The sequence below is a fragment of the Ostrinia furnacalis genome, unplaced genomic scaffold (genome assembly GCF_004193835.3).
Source record: "Ostrinia furnacalis isolate ACB-3 unplaced genomic scaffold, ASM419383v2 OfSCF2800, whole genome shotgun sequence".
NCBI lineage: Eukaryota > Metazoa > Arthropoda > Insecta > Lepidoptera > Crambidae > Ostrinia > Ostrinia furnacalis.
In genome coordinates this window covers 148,700-167,342 of record NW_021133039.1, presented here as the reverse complement: position 1 = coordinate 167,342, position 18,643 = coordinate 148,700, and the positions used below count along the sequence as shown (strand labels likewise).

General features: G+C 35.8%; 1 protein-coding gene and 1 pseudogene across 1 annotated transcript; both read left to right on the top strand.

The window, feature by feature from the left end:
* Positions 1-590: 590 nt before the first annotated feature.
* Positions 591-3,389, top strand: LOC114356370 (sulfotransferase family cytosolic 1B member 1-like; annotated as a pseudogene).
* A 2,095-nt stretch (positions 3,390-5,484) lies between these two features.
* LOC114356358 (uncharacterized) lies at positions 5,485-18,558 on the top strand. The gene is made up of 14 exons (XM_028309469.1): positions 5,485-5,664; positions 6,096-6,230; positions 6,438-6,537; positions 6,620-6,945; positions 7,454-7,548; positions 7,677-7,860; positions 7,968-8,104; positions 9,578-9,689; positions 15,469-15,603; positions 15,818-15,917; positions 16,439-16,761; positions 16,940-17,034; positions 17,267-17,450; positions 18,366-18,558. The coding sequence occupies exons 1-14, from the start codon at positions 5,577-5,579 to the stop codon at positions 18,485-18,487; spliced, it is 2,136 nt and encodes a 711-aa protein (XP_028165270.1). The 5' UTR covers positions 5,485-5,576; the 3' UTR covers positions 18,488-18,558.
* Positions 18,559-18,643: the final 85 nt, after the last annotated feature.

Genomic DNA, 18,643 nt, shown 5'->3' with positions numbered 1-18,643 from the left:
CTATATTCGTTTAACAGATAATATTCTATACATATACAGGGAGTTAGTTACAAATCGGATTTTATAAAATTTATTTTGTATGAAAATTAAAAAAATTAAAATTAAGATATCAAATTTCTGACTCCACCATACCATTTATATGACCATGTTAACATGGGCTAGTGTCGGCTCATATACCCATTTACCTAACACCCTGTATACAAGTAAATGATTCTAAATTTTAAATTTAATGTCCATGTAATGTTGCGGTTCATAAACTAAGTCATGTTTTTATTCAGATCGTAGGCTGGAAGGTGCTGTGCGTGTAGGCCCTAAAGGTTATTTCTTGCAAGGTGGATTCAAAAAGGAAGCAGTTCCTATTTATAATTTGCCCCTAAGAGCTGATGATGTATTCGTACTATCCTACCCGAAGTCAGGTTTGTTTCATGTCATGTCTTCATCATGAAATTTAATAATTTTATGTCGTCTTGGTGTTGGTTTCAATGTTGCTCTACAACTCTACGAGTAAAATGACACTTTGCGTATGCATTGATTATAAAAAATCAAAGTACAATTACCTTACCTCAACAGGTACAACTTGGGTCCAGGAACTTGTATGGTTAATTGGAAATAATTTGGACTACGAACAAGCTGCAGCTATCCCCCTCGTAAAACGATTCCCATTTTTGGAGTAAGTTTAATAGTTCAGTTACTTAGGTGTCTGCCACTTTGTTTTTAAACGTAGAGATGATCCTAGTTCGTTTTTATGACTTTTATTGAATTCTGGCATTGAATAAACTATCGATCGATAAGTACAACTAAGTTACTTAGGGCTGCTTTTTCAATCAACGGATAACTTTTAACTGAAGAATAAGTTTGGCATATTGACAGTTTCAGTATGGTAAATATGTCAAAATGACAAGTTTATTCTTCAGTTAAAAGTTAACTGATGATTGTAAAATCAGCCCTTACTCTTACATTTAAATCTCAAATAAACGAGCTGATTGAAATAGCGATTTCTTATAGTGTTCTGGCGCGCTCTACAAAGGTACCTAACCTACTAAGTACAATTCATTTTTATGCATAAATTTACATGTACACACGGCCACACTGTTAACTATCCATTTCCGTTTTTGCTCTCGCTCTAATCAAATGGTGATTCTTTGCGATAGAACGAAACGACATGACAGGCAATGGATAGTTAACACTGTGGCCGATGGTACATGTGTATGTTAACTATGTCATATACCTACCTACTACACATTTTATGACATTTATTGTATGATAATAAAATAAGTAATTAAAGTTTGCATGGTTTGCAGATATTCAATATTTTTCAACAGTGAAGCAGCTGAACAAATGTTTTCCGATATTTACAAAGGCGATGAAAACAAAATTAAGATTGTCAATGAAGTCATGAGAAAACCCGGCTATAAAATCGTGGAGGCGCTGCCGTCGCCGCGCTTCGTGAAGTCGCACATGCCGCTGTCGCTGCTGCCGCCCGGCTTGCTGCGCGCGCGCGTGGTCTAAGTGGCGCGCGACCCGCGCGACGTCGCGGTCTCGTACTACCATCACCAAAGCCTAACATTTTATTTTCGATGTGGATTTACTGGAGAGTTCACTCATTTCTGGGACTGCTTTAGAAAAGATATGAGTATGTTTATACCGTTGTACATAAATTTAGGCATTTTCGGACGTTTGTCGTCTCGTACCGGACTACTCTATGCCACGGCACGCAGGTTCGAATCCCGCACAGTAGAAAGATTTGTTTGCATGAACATAAAATATTTGTTTGTATTGATCTGGATGTTTTCTATCTTCTAGTAAAAGCTTTGCTTAGTTTATTTATATTATTACATAAAGTACTTAATATTATGTCCCTTGACGGTTGTGTAATAGAGATTTATTTTATTTATTTACACTTGCGCATAAGTACAACTGTACAGTGGCGGACTTAATGCCATGCCTTAAATAAATAGATGGCGCAGTGTAATGTCCAAAGATATTTATTTAATTTAAAATACATTTGACATTTTATTGACCCTAATAAACTAGAAGTTATAATATTAAAGTATCGTCATCCTTAAAAAGCTTAAAACTTAGGTATTATAATTTCAGTTGACTGGACTCCGTACTTTGAACAAGTCAAAGAGGCGTGGGACAAACGAGATCATCCAAACATGTTGTTCCTTTTCTACGAAGAAATACTTGAGGTAAGGCGGGTAATGTCGGTTATTTAAAGTCAAATGAGTTACAGACACTAACCAAAATTGGTATTATCTACATACCTACATACTACACTTACTTTATGTCACGAACTAAAAGTATAAAATACAAATTAATACAATACACCTCACACTTTAGTTTAATCGTGGCACAAAAGTACTAAAAAAATATTTTATGTTTTCATGAACTTCAGATTGTTTTTGACCGATCAAGGGCCAATCAGCACTCTGTTTGTTAACTAGTTACTTAGTTACTCACAACAACTATACTCAGTTGTTATCAACCACACTTTAGATTAAGTTTAGATAGTTGAGAACCAATTGGCACCAAAGCCCGTAACTTTTTCTTCGTTCTTGCAGGACCTGGCCGGCGCGGTGCGGCGCGTCGCGCAGTTTCTCGGCGCGCCCGTGAGCGAGGAGCAGGTGGTGCGCCTCTGCGACCACCTCAGCTTCCACAACTTCAAAAACAACAAATCCGTTAACTTCGAAATATTTAAGTAGGTATTTGGGCTTAGTAAAAGAAAACGCACACTTTATAAGAAAAGGTAGAGTGACGAAAATAAGTTTGACAGCTTAAAATAATGCATGTCTTAGGCCCGATTCGACGGAACTTTTATCTGAAAATAAATCCTAGTAGGTACTTATAACTGGCACATTGATAGTTTCAGTATGGGAAATATGTCAAAATGACGAATAACTGACAATTTATTCTGAGATTAATATTACTCTTGTTTGGTCGATTCCACCCTAAGGGCTGATTTTTCAATCCTCAGATATCTTTAATCTGAAGAATAACCTTGTCATTTTGACATATTTCCCATACTGAAACTGTCAATGTGCCAAACTTATTCTTCAGTTAAAAGTTATCTGACGATTCAAAAATCAGCCCTTAATCTAGTATTCTATTCATCGGCATAACATAAACTTTATGTCACATACCTAAGTAGATTTATTAATAGGTAGGTACATATTTTTTGTTTAAATAGGTCTTGTCAGATGGATTTATTAAATATGTTTGCTCGAAATACGACGATTCGATTAAAAATCGTATGGTACAATGTTTCCAGGCAAGGCGGGCGGCTGGCGCGAGTACTTCGACGAGCAGATGGCGGCGCAGGCGCAGCAGTGGATCGACGACAACCTGCGAGGGACTGACCTGCGCTTTCCGAGTGTCAAGAAATAGAATATTTATTTCATAAATGGGTATTTTATTTTAATTCTAAAAATAAAAATAAAAAAGATCGAAAGTCCAAAAATCCAGAGAACCCACGTAACAATAAAACTAAAAGGCTGAGCTTTCTCTTTTACGACCGACGAAAATTAACCACTTTCAGTGACGGAGAAACAATGAAAGATAAACCCAAATTGACTGTGACGATTATTTTCTCGATGAAAAAGAGTGGGAGAAAAGACCATCATTTCATCTGATTAACACATTACTGTGACGTTTTGCAGCGGAGTTACAGCAAAGCTGAGAATGAGTTTTCATGCTTCTTAAACACCATTCTTGACTAATAGTATTCCCGCTCCTTCACGCCTGAAAATAGTTTGAATAACTTTTCCCGTTTTTGCAATAATTTTTCAATGATGATTATTTCACAAAAATATTTTTTCGAATCAATATGGGTAGGTGGTATTTCCTGAGATTAGAGCGTGGTTCAATCAATCAAACAAACTTTTCAGTGTTTTATTGCCTACCTACTTACTTAGATTAATTTCAGGATTTGAAAGTAAGTAGGTACCAACTAAATGAATTTTTAATATTTACATTAAAAATTGTTTACAATTAAAGAATATTTTTAAGAATAAGTATTGTCGTCTCAGATTTAGTGGTGTAAGCTTTTCAAGTTGTAAGAGTTCGTGGGCGGCTATGTAGTATCCCTTAAAAAAATGTGAAGGTATCAATGAGATTTTAAGGACGAGAAGGTAAGTGATGCCTTGTGGAAACAGACCACTACTGTGAACGTAGTAGGGGAAAGTAGTACGAGATGATCCCCTTAAGCGGGAATCGCTGTAAAATACATATTTTTCAAGGTAAACCAAAAATAAAGACGATTACTACTAGTATATTTATCTATCCAACTTTCCTTGTACTCAAAACCAGAAATTAATTGAGGTTTCATTAAAATATTTAATTTTTTGCAAAACCTTACAAAGTGATCATCTTGTACACCCCTGTGGGTAAGATGATCCCCCAGGTAGGGGTAGGATGATCCCTATGATTCTACTCTATGATCTATTCTTTTCTGGTTGTATTCCTTTCGGAGTACCTAATTATGCGAACAAATCGTTAAAAAGTTAGAAAAGAAAAACATTTACGAATTAAATAACGAAAATAACTTATTCTTTCTTAGTACCTGCTAAAAATCGTTTAAATAATTTAAACGCTTTTTGGCTGGAGCTGTGTTGCATATATCACAAATAAATTCACCTGCTTCATCACCCTCTACCCCAGCACATGCTTTTTGGCCCTATTTTCCACATGCATAACATTTTATCCATCCTTCACCCTTAGTATCGCTTGAAAACTTTTCTGTTCAGTACAGCCACTCAGTATCATCTTCTTCAGACTCAGGTGAGTTATATAAAGTTATCTTTCTTTTATTTCACTTCCCTTTACCTACTCCATTAACTTTTTTGATTTAATTCCCAGGGATCATCTCGTACATATAGGAAGGGATCATCTTGACCCAAGTCCCACTTTTTGTTAAATATTCGCTAAAATAATCTACAAGTACGCGGCCATGTTTTTATGGCCAAAATATTAAAGTTAAACATAAAAGAAAGCCTAACGACAACAGTAATTACATTTAACATTGTTTGAATAAAAGTAACATAAGCTCAAAGTCATGCCTATTTTAGATCAGAAGTACACAATTTTTCTTTTTTCTCGTCAAATTCGATGTATCGCTCACGCCACCATTACGATTTGACTGAGGCGGGGAGGTGTCCAGAGCTATGTTTTATCAGTGAAAGAAACTAAATGACGTTAGTGGTTTCAGCACAATCGCGAAAGATCATCTTACCCCAGGGGATCAACTCGTACTACTTTCCCCTATATTCCAACGAGCTATCTAACGCTTGATAAACCAAATATATGATTTGATTATATTTATTTAAGATCTTTTCCGTCTTCCATTGAGTGACACAATACAATATACAAAGTAAACTTACTTATGCTAGAAGTTATATAAAATTCTTATCATGATAATAGATACAGAGATAGGTTATCATTTTCACGAGATTATTTAACTGATCACAATATTTGCGACACACGACGACACTTTGTGTTATTGATACGATAGACACCATTCGGTTAATAAGACTCCCACTACCGGGGTATCAAGGAATTCAACTAATTATTCTGCTAAAATGACTACTTCAAGCAATAACTTTCCGTTTGAAATGAAAGACCTAGATCCAGAAGAAGCAGATGAAATACATAAACACTTTTTCAAAGGTATGTTTTTATTATTTTTGTATCGTTTTATATTATTTATATGAAATACCTATTTAGGTAGGTAAATGTCTTTTGAATAGGTTCTTGCAGTATGTATTTATTCAGGTAATACTTCCGGGTCTAAGGCGTTTCCTACCACGAGTGATTCCGCGGTGTGAATTGCCCAGAAACTTATTGAATGGAGCTTTTCGCACTAGGCTTTGGAAAGAGGTGCATGTATGTAGTAGGTGCAAAAGTAATATATGTTTTTTTTTTATCAACCTATGACAAAAAAGTGTGAAAGACCACTTAAGAGCGGTTCGCACCTGGCCGAATCACACATGGTGTGAAACACTTAAAAAGACCCATAATAGTTACCTAGTAAGTAGTACATGTGTAGGTAAAGATGATTTTTACTTCATAATCACTGCTTTTTCGGTTTTTAATTTCAGGGTATCAAAATGGATTCATGCGAGTCGGCCCAAAGGGATATTTTTTCACCAACGGTATTAAAGTAGATATTAAAAATATTTATAACATGCCAATACGACCTGACGATACTTTTGTGGTCACGTTCCCTAAATCAGGTTACTATACATATTATCTGCCTTTATACGTAGCTACTTCCCTTTGCTTTTAGTATTTTAACGATTTCATTAAAAAAAAAAAAAAGTTTACAAATTTTACTGATTTTTATACTAAATTATATTTAAAATTTTATGTCTGCATTGTAGAAAAAAATTACTCACATGCTCGTTTCAAATTAAATTTGAAGTTTTATTATGTTTATATAGGAACGACTTGGACGCAGGAACTTGTTTGGATGGTGGCAAACAATTTAGACTACGAAAAATCTGATTCTATGCCGCTTCATGAACGGTTCCCATTTCTAGAGTAAGTAATTTTACAACAGGGAAACTGTAATATTGATTATAATGTCTGGTCTATGTAATGTAATCGGGTGTTTTATCTTCAGAATGTTCATGATAATAAATAGCGACATAACGAAGAACTTTATGAAAGACTTCGTGAAAGGAGACGAGCGGTTGTTAAAAATTATAGAGAACGTGACTACTCCTGGCACCGAGTTTGTGGCGAAGCTGCCTTCGCCTCGGTTCATCAAGTCGCACTTGCCCTTTTCACTGCTGCCTCCTAACCTGCTGGACACCGCCAAGGTGGTGTACGTGGCGCGCGACCCTCGCGATGCCGCGGTGTCCTACTACCACCACAACAAACTCTTCGATTTCATGGGCTACACCGGCGACTTCAAACAGTATTGGGAGTTCTTCATTCAGGACAAAAGTGAGATTAAAAACTTTCTTTATTTATTTGAAGGACAACCAACAAAGCATACATCTTATCTAATATAATGATTTTATATAATAAATTAAACATTAGGTAGGTACATGGTGTTGCCTTATTTAAAGGCTGCCTCGACATGCTTATAGTTATGCTTATAGAAGTGTAATACTAATAGAAGGCAAAAAATTTACACAAATCATGTTTAGTTAGTCTTATCCTAAATATCTGATCAGCCTGTATCACAACTGCAATGCAGATATAATCTCTGATAGGGAATTAATTATCTGTCTGACAAACTACAACACGCCAATAATTAATATAAAGAATATTTAAACCTATCGCATATCAAAGTTTCAAAACAGACCTGAGCAAACGTTATTTTTTGTTTGTCCTACATTTTCATCACCATTCCTAAAAGTTCTATACTTAGTTTGAACTGAAAACTGACGGAAATGAATAAAATAAATAAACCAATGAAAGCTAAGCACTTAAGTTATTTTTTTTACAGTCGATTGGACTCCGTTCTTCCCGCACGTGATAGAAGCTTGGGAGCAAAGGAATCACCCTAACTTACTGTTTCTCTTTTATGAGGATATGTTGAAGGTAATACCTGTTGAAGGAATAACATAAATGTGAACGTTAATTATTTTTTATTATGGTCTACTTATTACTTCTTCAACCTCATGTTTTTTTTAAATATTACAGTATGTACTTTACTTATATGTTTCAAGGATTTGCCGAAGGCAGTTCGACAAGTTGCCGAATTCCTAGGCAAGACTATGACTGACGAGCAGGTGTCTCGTCTATGTGACCGCCTCAAATTCGATAACTTCAAGAAAAACCCAATGCTTAACTTCGACGTCTTAAGGGATCTCGGGTGGATAACTAAAAAAGATAGAACATTTGTTAGAAAAGGTTAGTGGATTGACAGTTAAAATAAAGATTATCTTGGCATATTATTCTGATGATAATTTGTATTATGTTAAAGGAATAATCAAACTTACCCTTCCTTTATGAACTAGGCAAATCTGGCGACTGGCGCGAGCACTTCGACGAGCAGATGGCGGCGCAGGCGCAGCGGTGGATCGCCGACAACCTGCGCGGGACCGACCTGCGCTTCCCGACTATAACTGATAGTGATTTAGCATCCTATAACAAATAAACGATTCTGGATTATTAATTATGAAATAATATCACTTAACTGAAAATATATTATAATACTCATTTAAATTATGCAGTTGTAATTTTTGTTTCGCGGAATCTGAGCTCTATTTACGGAAGTAATAAATGAATAAAATATGTATAACTATGAACCTAGGTAACTTTTAAAGTCTATGTCACACGTTTGATAACTAAAGACTGACGAAATTTGGTATACTTTCTGCCACAGCGGGTGTTGTAACCATTAAATCATCATCAACATTTTATAAATCCATTTAGGTATTCCTCCTACAAAGTATAAAACAGAAAATCAATGTCAAGATTTTATTTAGGATCAGTAGAGACAAATAATGTAGAGTCGAAAGTGTTATATTTTTTGATACTCCTATGTATTATTTGTATCTTACTTTGCTGATTTGGCAACGCGCACGTATCTAAGTACTTAAGCCTGAAATTTTATTACAGGCAAACGAAAACGAGACTGTGCGTCTACTGTGTGGGTAGTAGATCTAGGCGCAGCTTAATGTAAACAACAATTTGCAGAAAGCACAAAGAACACTGAGAGGCTTTATTAAAAAGGTAAAGTACTTAAGTGTGACTTAATCGCAGACTGAAAATCTCCTGTAGCACTTTGGGATCAGATAATACACAAAAAATATTAAGCAACAAAAGTTGTCTTGTAAAATTAATATTCGGTCACAAGTCAAGACATCGAATTAGCAGGTTTCGGACAAAAATAAAATATTAACAATAATGGGTTTATCAAGTAAATAATATGAAATAATTATGTATATCGAAGATAACAGAACTTAAAATGCCCCAATCCCAAATGTGTAAGTGTGCTCCGAAAAGTAGAGCAACGCAATGTACGAACGTAAAACAGTTCTGTACTTAAAATAAATTTATAATGGATATTAAAAGGCAAACTCAATGCCGTAAGCATTCTCTGTCAGTTAACATTTTGTTGTTAAGTAAATTATGTATTAGGTACCTAATACTATTAGTTTTTTAATGAAAGTCGAATTTCATTTCGCGATCTGTCATTCTGATGCAGTGAAAGTGGTTGTAGAGCGGCAGCCTACATACATTAATTTCAAGGATTTATAAGATTTCATTTTAATTGTATAGGATTCTGTTGTATCTGCCCACAAAACCCTTAGTAAGTAACTAAGTAGGTATATAAGTAAGTTTGTGTCCTTTATTTCCTTATGTTGTCCTACATTACCAGCTTTACTGCTCTACACTAAGTCAATATGCACCCATAAGGTCATTAAGCGAAATCAGCCCGGACAGACAGGTGTAACGAACTTGCGATTGCCTTCACAAATGAAACTGTCTGTTAAATAAGGGAATAAGTCAACGTCTCTGATTGTTATTGTGCGTTGAGTCTCGTAGCCGCGCGCTCGCCTACACTTCTGCGTGCGCGCACTTTCACTGCAGAATACTGGCACAGTTCGCGTTCTCGTAAACAAATCGCACCAAGGGCCGTGTAAACATGGACGTGACACAAAACAACAACTTCCCCCTCAAAATGGAGGATGTAGAACCTGAACAAGCAGAACATTTGATGAAGTATTTCACAGGTAAGTCAATTTAATTTAGTCTGTGTTATAAAAATAAGAACAAACTACTTGATCAAAAATGATGAAAAGCTGACCTGAAATGAAGAACAAACTATTAAAAAAATCTGAAAAATTATGACCTGTCTAGAACATGAAATTATTACTTAGTTGGTTCTCACTCTAACTCTTTAATATACATAATATTATTATGTATAAAAATGCTGCAATGAAAGTTCACAATTGCGTTTTTGTTGCGATTTCGACACAAACTGATAAATTAAATTACATGTATGTCACGGTAACAAATAAGTATAAATTGTGCCTTCGATAAGCGCATTTGGGGGTCATCAAAGTAACACGATGGAAGAACGATTAAGCTTTCACCTTTTTTCTAACACATACTAACTTTAAATTCGTAAAACAAATGAATGTGACTTTAATTTGGGTATATTTTAAACTTTAGATTTCAGATTAAAATTGTTTGGAAGTTTGGTCCATGTGAACTTCTTATGAAATTTAAAATAACAAGCGAAAGATTTATAATAAATAATAAATCTTAGGACAATGTTGACGCCAGTTAAGTATCCCCAAAAAGCAACTGATAAGCTTATGTTATGGGTGCAAGCTTTCTGGTGGAATTTGAAAATAAAATAATTACAAAATATAAATTAGAGACTTAAACCTTCTACTAGCCTGTTACCAATTAGGGGGCGTCCATAAATTACGTGAGACAATTTTGGCTATTTTTCAACCCCCCCGCCCCCCTTGGTGAGATTTGGTGAGATTTTGCCTGACCCCCTCCCCCACCCCCAAATCTCACGTGATATTAAAAAAAATCCGAAATTTAATAGTTTAGGAGTAATATAACTGAGAAAATTTTTTTTGTGTGCTTTAACGTTGTCGCTAACGAGTGCATCAAAAAGATCTATAAAGTTAAAGATTTAAGTTCTTGAAAGTATCTGCTAGGGACGCTGTACAATCATCATACATTTAATGTATGTCATTTTTTACACAGTCGCTAGCGGATGACGATTGTGTAAAGTCGCACTAAGCCCAATGATTACGAATAGATCCAGAAAAACACGTGTAGTGACAGCGGTTAGTACTAGGGTCACATTGTTTTTTTACAGAAGTACCTAGTCTAATTGTTCCTTTCTACAAAATCACTAATAATCTAGCAAAATCGATTTTGATAAAATTTGATTTGATTTTGATAAAAGAACTTGTTTTATAATTTTCTTAATTTCGTCATTTATTCTGCATTTTAGTATTCACACATGCAGACGGAAGCATTTTTAGTTTTATTTGTTTAGACTGTATAGAATTAAATGACATTATCATCATACAAATATCATTTTTTAGTCCTGCTGACAAGGAACCCTTAATATAGTTTCGATATGTCTGGCTGTCTGTCTGTCCGAGGTTTTGCTTGGAAACTATTGGCACTAGGGAGCTGTAATTTTGTAGAGGTATGTATATTAATCACGCCGACAAAACGGTAGAATAAAATTAAAAAAAAAAAATTTTTAGGGTAGCTCCCCTACATGTAAAGTGGGGATGATTTTTTTTTTCGTCTTCTACCCCATCATGTGGGATATCGTTGGATAGGTCTTTTAAAATGGCTTAGGGGTTTCTAAGACCATTTTTCGATTTAGGGATCCGTTTGCAAAATGTTAAAGTTTAAAGTGCCAATTTTTGTCCGAGTAGGGCATCCCCCCCGCTAAAAACTAAACTGTTGGCTTGATAAATCAGGAAAAATTCAAGATTATAGTGCCTTTTATGAACTTTTAAGGAAAACTATAGTGGTTAAAATAGACCAGTTAGTTCAAGAGTAATAGTCGTTTTACTCATGTATTATAAAATTTCATACCTAATAAAAATTCCTTAGAAGAAAATATTAAAAGTGACTTTAGATGAAGTAATTGCTTACTTCTGAAATATATTGTGATAACGACGGACAACTACGGAACCCTACACTGCGCGTGGCACGACACGCACTTGGCCAATTTTTTTACTTAAGATTTAACCCAGTTTTCTGGCAAACTCTATTTCTCTATTTCTTGTGGAAAAAAATACGTGATATTTCCCGAGACCCCCCCTCTCCCCCACGTGAGATTTGGTGAGGTTTTTGTTGACCCCCTCCCCCCCCCCTAAAAGCCTCACGTAATTTATGGACGCCCCCTTAATTGTCATCTCTAAACATATTTTAAGCATTCTACTACACTTCTAAGCATATTTTAGCTGAGAAAAAACAGCAGTAAAAATAATTTTAGTAGTAGGTGGTAGTAAGGCAAACAAAAGTGTTATATCAGTAACAATATTTTATCAGTAAGTATTAAGGTCGTAACTTTCGTTAACCTTAAATGGCAACAATACGATTTAAATAAATTGGTCTACTTGAATAAGCTGGCAAAGAATGTTTTAATTATGTTGCGACAAATAATCGAATAACATAATTGCAATATTTCATTTGTGATATTATTATGGTACGACAATGAGCCACCACCTGGTTTTAAATAGTTTGTCAGGGCCTTTTCCTGAAAGTATATTCGATTGAATAAGTAAACTGCAGTTTTAGGTGAGAGTTCCCTTTTCTACATAGAGTCAAGACCACCGATTTTTAGTTGGCCGATAGTTGGGCCCGATCTCAATTTGTATGAAGAATCGGGCGATACCAAATCGGTGTAATGTGCGCACTTCCATACATGCCCATACTGATTAACTGCCCGACTAAACTATCGGCCAACAAAAATTCGGTGGTCTGCGCCTAGGCTAAACATTCTGAAGTAAGTAGTACCTACCTACCATTCGGGACGTCGAATTGATAGATCAACATAATTATATTGTTATCTTACAATAAATAACAACGATAGTATAGTAAACAGGTTATCTCTCTAGATGTGGTTGTAGGAAGGGATTAGCATTAATAAAATTGCTCTTGCATAAATTAATGCACAATATATGAAGTTCTGAGGATGAACAAAATAGGTATGCAAATCGTTCACGTATTTCAAACTTAAACAACTTCCTGGTTTAATATTTTGGTTATTTAATTTTTGCAAAGTTATCGACATCGTGATTGCTTTTATAAATAGTTTCCGTGACGAGTTTGCAGTCTATTGTTGAATGCACAAAAAAAATTCGCTGCGTGAAAGATAATGGATTCCCAGGGGTTTAAATACTTGAAATGAGTATCTCCAAAATCGCTAAATATGGTAGGTAGTGGTCACTACAAACGCCAAATTAAAAATATCTAGATAACAATAAAAAAATAAAATAAATAAATACAATGAATTTAGTTGAAAGCCTGTGAAATTATCACACCATTCAGTTTACAAGAAGAAAATATCCGCGAAAGCGAAATGAGAAAGAGTGATTATGCCAAAAGTCGCGAGTTCGAATCCTATAAAGCGGGTTAAATGTTTTTTTGGGAATAAAAATATCTTTTACTTACTTATTGGGTAGCTTTTATTGGAATTGCATTTGTAATACACTTTATCAACCTTTGAATTTGTAATAGATTATTTCAGTTAAATGAAACCGTAATAAAAAAACAGTCAACACACCTTTAGCTCTACATACTCGTAGATATAGATACTCGACATAATACGACAGGATACTAACTAAGTAAGGGTGGGTTGCACTATCTTAATTTGACAGTAACTATGACGATAACCGGTGCTTTTTGTATGGAGTTTGACAGATGTTTGTCAAAGTTAAAGTAAGATGGTGCAACCAAGCCTTAGTGCAGTCTCATTTAATTGAACTAAGTAATAGATACTTAAACGGTGGCCTTATGAATGAATATGAATTATGTAGAGTATGTACGATACTTCTACTGTACTCAACACATTATTACAGTGCAGTCGAGATAAACATGTGTGATGACTAAATTACACGTTTGTCGTAGTAAAGTAGTCCCTACCACAAATAGATACTACTAGTAATACTGGTACTACATAGTAGGTACTTAGATAATGTTTACTTTGACTTCCTTTAAACCTTCGTAAATAGTAAAGCAAGAATCGTTGTAGGTATTTATGTACCCTTATCCGAATGAATTCATCTATTACTCATCCTAAGTTCAGTACCTCTAGCATGAACCACTTTCGTCTTCGAATCGTTTGCGTATTCGATAAAATTCGATATTCAATCTTCGAATTAAACGATAACGTGACAATTTTTATTCTCAAAATAAGTTTCTTGCAACCACATCTCATACTAAGTTTACTTTACGACACGTTCACGAGGGCGCTGTTGTAGTTTTCTTACTAAATCTTTTGATGGCGATTCGAGTACGCAAACGATTTGAACTCGAAAGTTTTTTGTGCTAGCCGTACAGGAGTAAAAAAGTAAACTACTGAGTATTGTAAATTCTTTATATCATGTTAAAAACGAGCACATACGTTAGCTCTAAATTACAAATTATAGGTACTTCATACATTCATACCTAGTGCTATTTATTAGCGCACCTCACCCACTGTACCTCACCCATGTCACTTATCGTTCCAGTCATTGACACATACAGCAGGTCACCTGATTACAAATGAATGATTGATAATACCACGATAAAGTGCAAAGTATGCAGTTGGTCCTACCTATTGCAAAAAAGATATGAAAGTAGGTATAGGTGTGGATAAAAACCCTTTATTAAAAATACTATTATTACATTGCTGCATTGTAATTACTTCGAATACCAACCAATTATTTGATTACATAAAAAATAAACAAAACAATGATTCAAACTTACTTATTTTATTTTATCGATCAAACTAAGGAAGTAAATAGGTGATTTTCAAGGTTTCTTTTTGTGCCTAACCAGGAACTCGACCGACTCTGTTCGACCTAAGTAATTGGCAATAAAGCTTTTGAGATAAAATTTGTTTTAAATAACTTATCAGCTCTCATTTTTTTTCTTAAAATAGAATAGGCCTGTTCAGGTTGATATTAATATATGCACTGTGATATGATATTGTAAGCTTACGTAAACAACAACAAAGATTGCACTATGTTAAGTTGTGGAACTTAGATGTACCTATTACATACACTGTGTTTATAAAGAAAACTTACTTTATACGCGAAGGAAGAATGAACGACATACTGTTTTTTCATACTTTAAGAAGTTATTCAGACGAAGGCCCATTTTAAGTGACTACCTAACGTGTATTTTTTGCGTGAATGTATGACTCTACCACATAATAACATTAGTTCAATGTCATGAACCAACAACATCTGATTGAAATTTTAAGGTGAGTATCCTCTTCATTGGAGGATACCCACTCACGGTGACCTCCATCATCCAATTCTTGTAAAAGGTCAAGCAAGTAAAGTTTACGAATGTTTTTGTTACCATCCTACTAATATTATAAATGCGAAAGTTTGTATGGATGTCTGGATGTTAACATGTTTGTTACTCTTACACGCAAAAACTACTAAACGGATTTTTGACTGACTAAAACTTTGCGGTATTATAGTTTAAGAATAACATATACCTAGGCTATAATTTATGACGATCTGTAAACAAACTAAATTTCACGCGGGTGAAGCTGCGGGCAAAAGCTAGTCATACCATAAAATAACAAGATATTTATGATGCACTTGCATATAGCTACTTATGTAGTCCACTAGGGAAACATTCTTTTGCATCAGTCACATTATTTACCCAACGTATTTTCCGTATTACTGTCTACCTAGAAATTAAACCTAACGCCCATGCGCCCACCCTATCAAATAATTCTGCTCATTTATTTTGAATGGTTTTCTTCTTGTTTTTACGCTACAGCTGTTTTTTTTATTGCAGGAGAACTGACTGGCTTCGTGCGCGTCGGGCCTAAAGGATACTTCCTCCCTCATAAATACAGACAAGAAGCTGCTAACATCTACAACATGCCACTTAGACCAACGGACATATTCATAGCAAGCTATCCTCGGTCAGGTCGGTAGCTTTCATTATTTGACAGTTTATTTTCTAAACTGGCACAAGAAACTTAGCAGAATCTTCTGAACTTTTTTTAAAGGACACGTCACTTATAGGATATGATCGCAGACTACATCCAGTTTGACAAATCATAGTTCATAGAAAGTTACTAAAATTGTGGTGTTACTGTGCGTTTACAAATGCAGGTAGAGTAAAGTCATTATGATTTCAGGAACAACGTGGACTCAAGAATTAGTTTGGATGGTTGCTAATGATCTAGATTACGCCACATCGGATGCTATACCTTTAACGGAGAGATATCCATTTTTAGAGTGAGTATTAATTTGAGAATGCCAGTAGATATTGCATTTTATTCCTTTAACAGTAGGTATACTAGTAGCGCCGTAGTGAATTAAGTAAGTAGGTAGGTATTACGAAATTCTATCCAGTCTTACTCAATTCACTCTCCGAAGGGCACAAAGCGCGTGTAATATCAGTCGATTATTTGCTAACCATAGGTACTCTACCTACATTAACATAGAGCGGAATAAATGATTGGCTTTGGCTAGGTACAAGAATAAGATATAGGTACTTAGGTGTAATTCGTCTAACAACCCACCAATTTGCACGGATTCCATCCAAGTAAAGTAATATGTAGGTAATAATTTGTTATCGCTACACAATAATGGCACGGGGGTTAAATAGATAGCTAAGATATTCGTCTTTTACCCCACGCCTTATTGACACCTTAGAAGAAACACAACATTAACAAATTGATTAAAAAATTAGGCATAAAAGCGTTGCTGACAGCAGAATAAACTTAATATAATTGATGAACAAAACTCTTGTCTAGATTTTCAGTATTCGTTCACCCAATAATGAAGGAGAGATTTAAAGAAGAGAACAGTCAAAGTGAAAGGAAATTGGAACTTCTAGAAATTGTGACGCAGCCTGGCACGGAGCAGCTCGCCCTTGCGCCATCCCCGCGTTTTGTGAAAACGCACCTGCCTATGTCCCTACTACCCCCCAATCTCCTCAATACAGGGCGCGTGGTATACGTGGCCAGGGATCCAAGAGATGTGGCCGTTTCCTTCTATCACCTAAACAGACTAATAAGGACGCAAGGATATGTCGGCGACTTCAAAACTTATTGGAAATTCTTCATTAAAGATTTGCGTGAGTTTATCTTTCCGTATACTAAGTCTTGTTTCATTACCAAGAGATTAATAATGGAATGCAGTGCAAAGCCGGTTTACACTCGAAATGCTAAGTAGCTAGGATTTGTTCAATTAGGTAGGTAAATGGTATGTCGACAGTGGTAGCTAACTATACTAACAAGAATTTACTGTTTTAGATCACTGGACACCCTATTTCGAACACCTGAAAGAAGCATGGGAACAAAGACATCATCCTCATATGCTATTCCTGTTCTACGAAGAACTTTCCAAGGTCAGTGAACAAAGTGAATAAATACGTGTATGTCAGTCAGTAGGAAGTTAATGTTGTGATCTAGTAATATTGACGGTCTACTACCGGCCAGTGTTAACTACCCATTTCCGTTTTTGCTCTCGCTCTCATCAAATGGTGATTCCTTGCGATAGAACGAGACAACATGACTGGGAATGGGTACCTAGTTAACACTGTTGATAAGGTACTTAACTACAATAAATTTAATTTATAGGACTTACCAACCGCCGTGCGTCGTGTCGCGAGGTTCCTAAACAAGAACTTCAGTGACGAGGAGGTGGATAAACTCTGCAGCCATCTCAGCATTGAGAACTTCAAGAACAACAAGTCTGTGAACTACGACGTCATGAAGGAGCTCGGCATTCTCATTCCTGGAGAACAAGCTTTTATCAGAAAAGGTAAATAAATTCCTGGTGTTAACGAGGATCTAACTGCCGAATACTGAAACGTTTGACGTTTCTGGCTGACTACGGCTCTGGTAATATGTTTTTTATCGGGACTTAACGTTTGTCCATAATTATCTACACGTGAGCATAATTATGAGCTAGACTACTTGATTGCAATCAATAAGTATGATTTGTAACTAACTTGTACTTGTTATTAGAGCGCCGGTAGAGGGCGCTGGACAATGCTAGAAATTCACTGGCAGCAACACGGAAGATAAAAGTTTCGTGAACCGCATATAATTTACACTGTCTACTTCTCTTGTTATCATTTTTGGCACGATTTAAAAGTTGGTCAAGTACATTCAACTGCAGACATCCGCTTATGTAAATATTGTATTATTGTATTGTAATGGTACAGTTGACTGGCTGCCGTAGCCAATCCGGTATAATATGATCATTCTTGGTTGCTTAGAGCGCGGATACCCATACACCGTCATAATAAGTTTTACTGGCAGCCACAGCCAGGCGAATTCACTTGTTGTCAATGCCACATCCTGTTACAACTGCATAAGATTTAGCATCTTATCAAGCTTAGCATTAGCTGCTAAGCTTACGCTCATATTCACAAACGATCCTCGTTTTAATTAAGTGAACCAGGAAATCAAACGCACAGCGTTGAATAGAGCTCTGTGATTGGTTCGTTTATGACCCTGTGCGTCCACGCGCACTGTGAGACCTCATAGTAATGTTTGTGAATACGGGCGCGTTAATGTGTTTACTCGTTGTCTAATCATATTAAAGCGCTGGACGCAGGCCGCTACCAATCGATCAACATGGAAAGCATTGGGAGAGGCCTATGTTCAGCAGTGGACGTCCTATGGCTGAAATGATGCTGATGATTCATATTAGTCTCGTCTTCCTTTCCAGGCAAGGCGGGCGGCTGGCGCGACTACTTCGACGAGGAGATGACGCAGCAGGCGCAGCAGTGGATCGACGACAACTTGCGCGGGACTGACCTGCGCTTCCCACACATGGACCATCGCATTTGAATGTTGCCACTCGATAGCTAATGAATAGAAAAAAACAACCAATAGTATCGATACTAATCGATAGCACAAATGGAGCTAATCTAAAATAGGATAACAGTAAAAACATTCATATCGATGAGAGCAAATGTTGCGAAAATTTTGCAATTTGTAGATTTA

Bases quoted from the DNA above. Each gene is read 5' to 3' on its own strand.
- LOC114356358 (XM_028309469.1), top strand. From the start codon at position 5,577: ATGACTACTTCAAGCAATAACTTTCCGTTTGAAATGAAAGACCTAGAT. The intron at 6,231-6,437 runs GTTACTATACAT...ATGTTTATATAG, and splicing joins GGTCACGTTCCCTAAATCAG to GAACGACTTGGACGCAGGAA. The intron at 6,538-6,619 runs GTAAGTAATTTT...TTTTATCTTCAG, and splicing joins GAACGGTTCCCATTTCTAGA to AATGTTCATGATAATAAATA.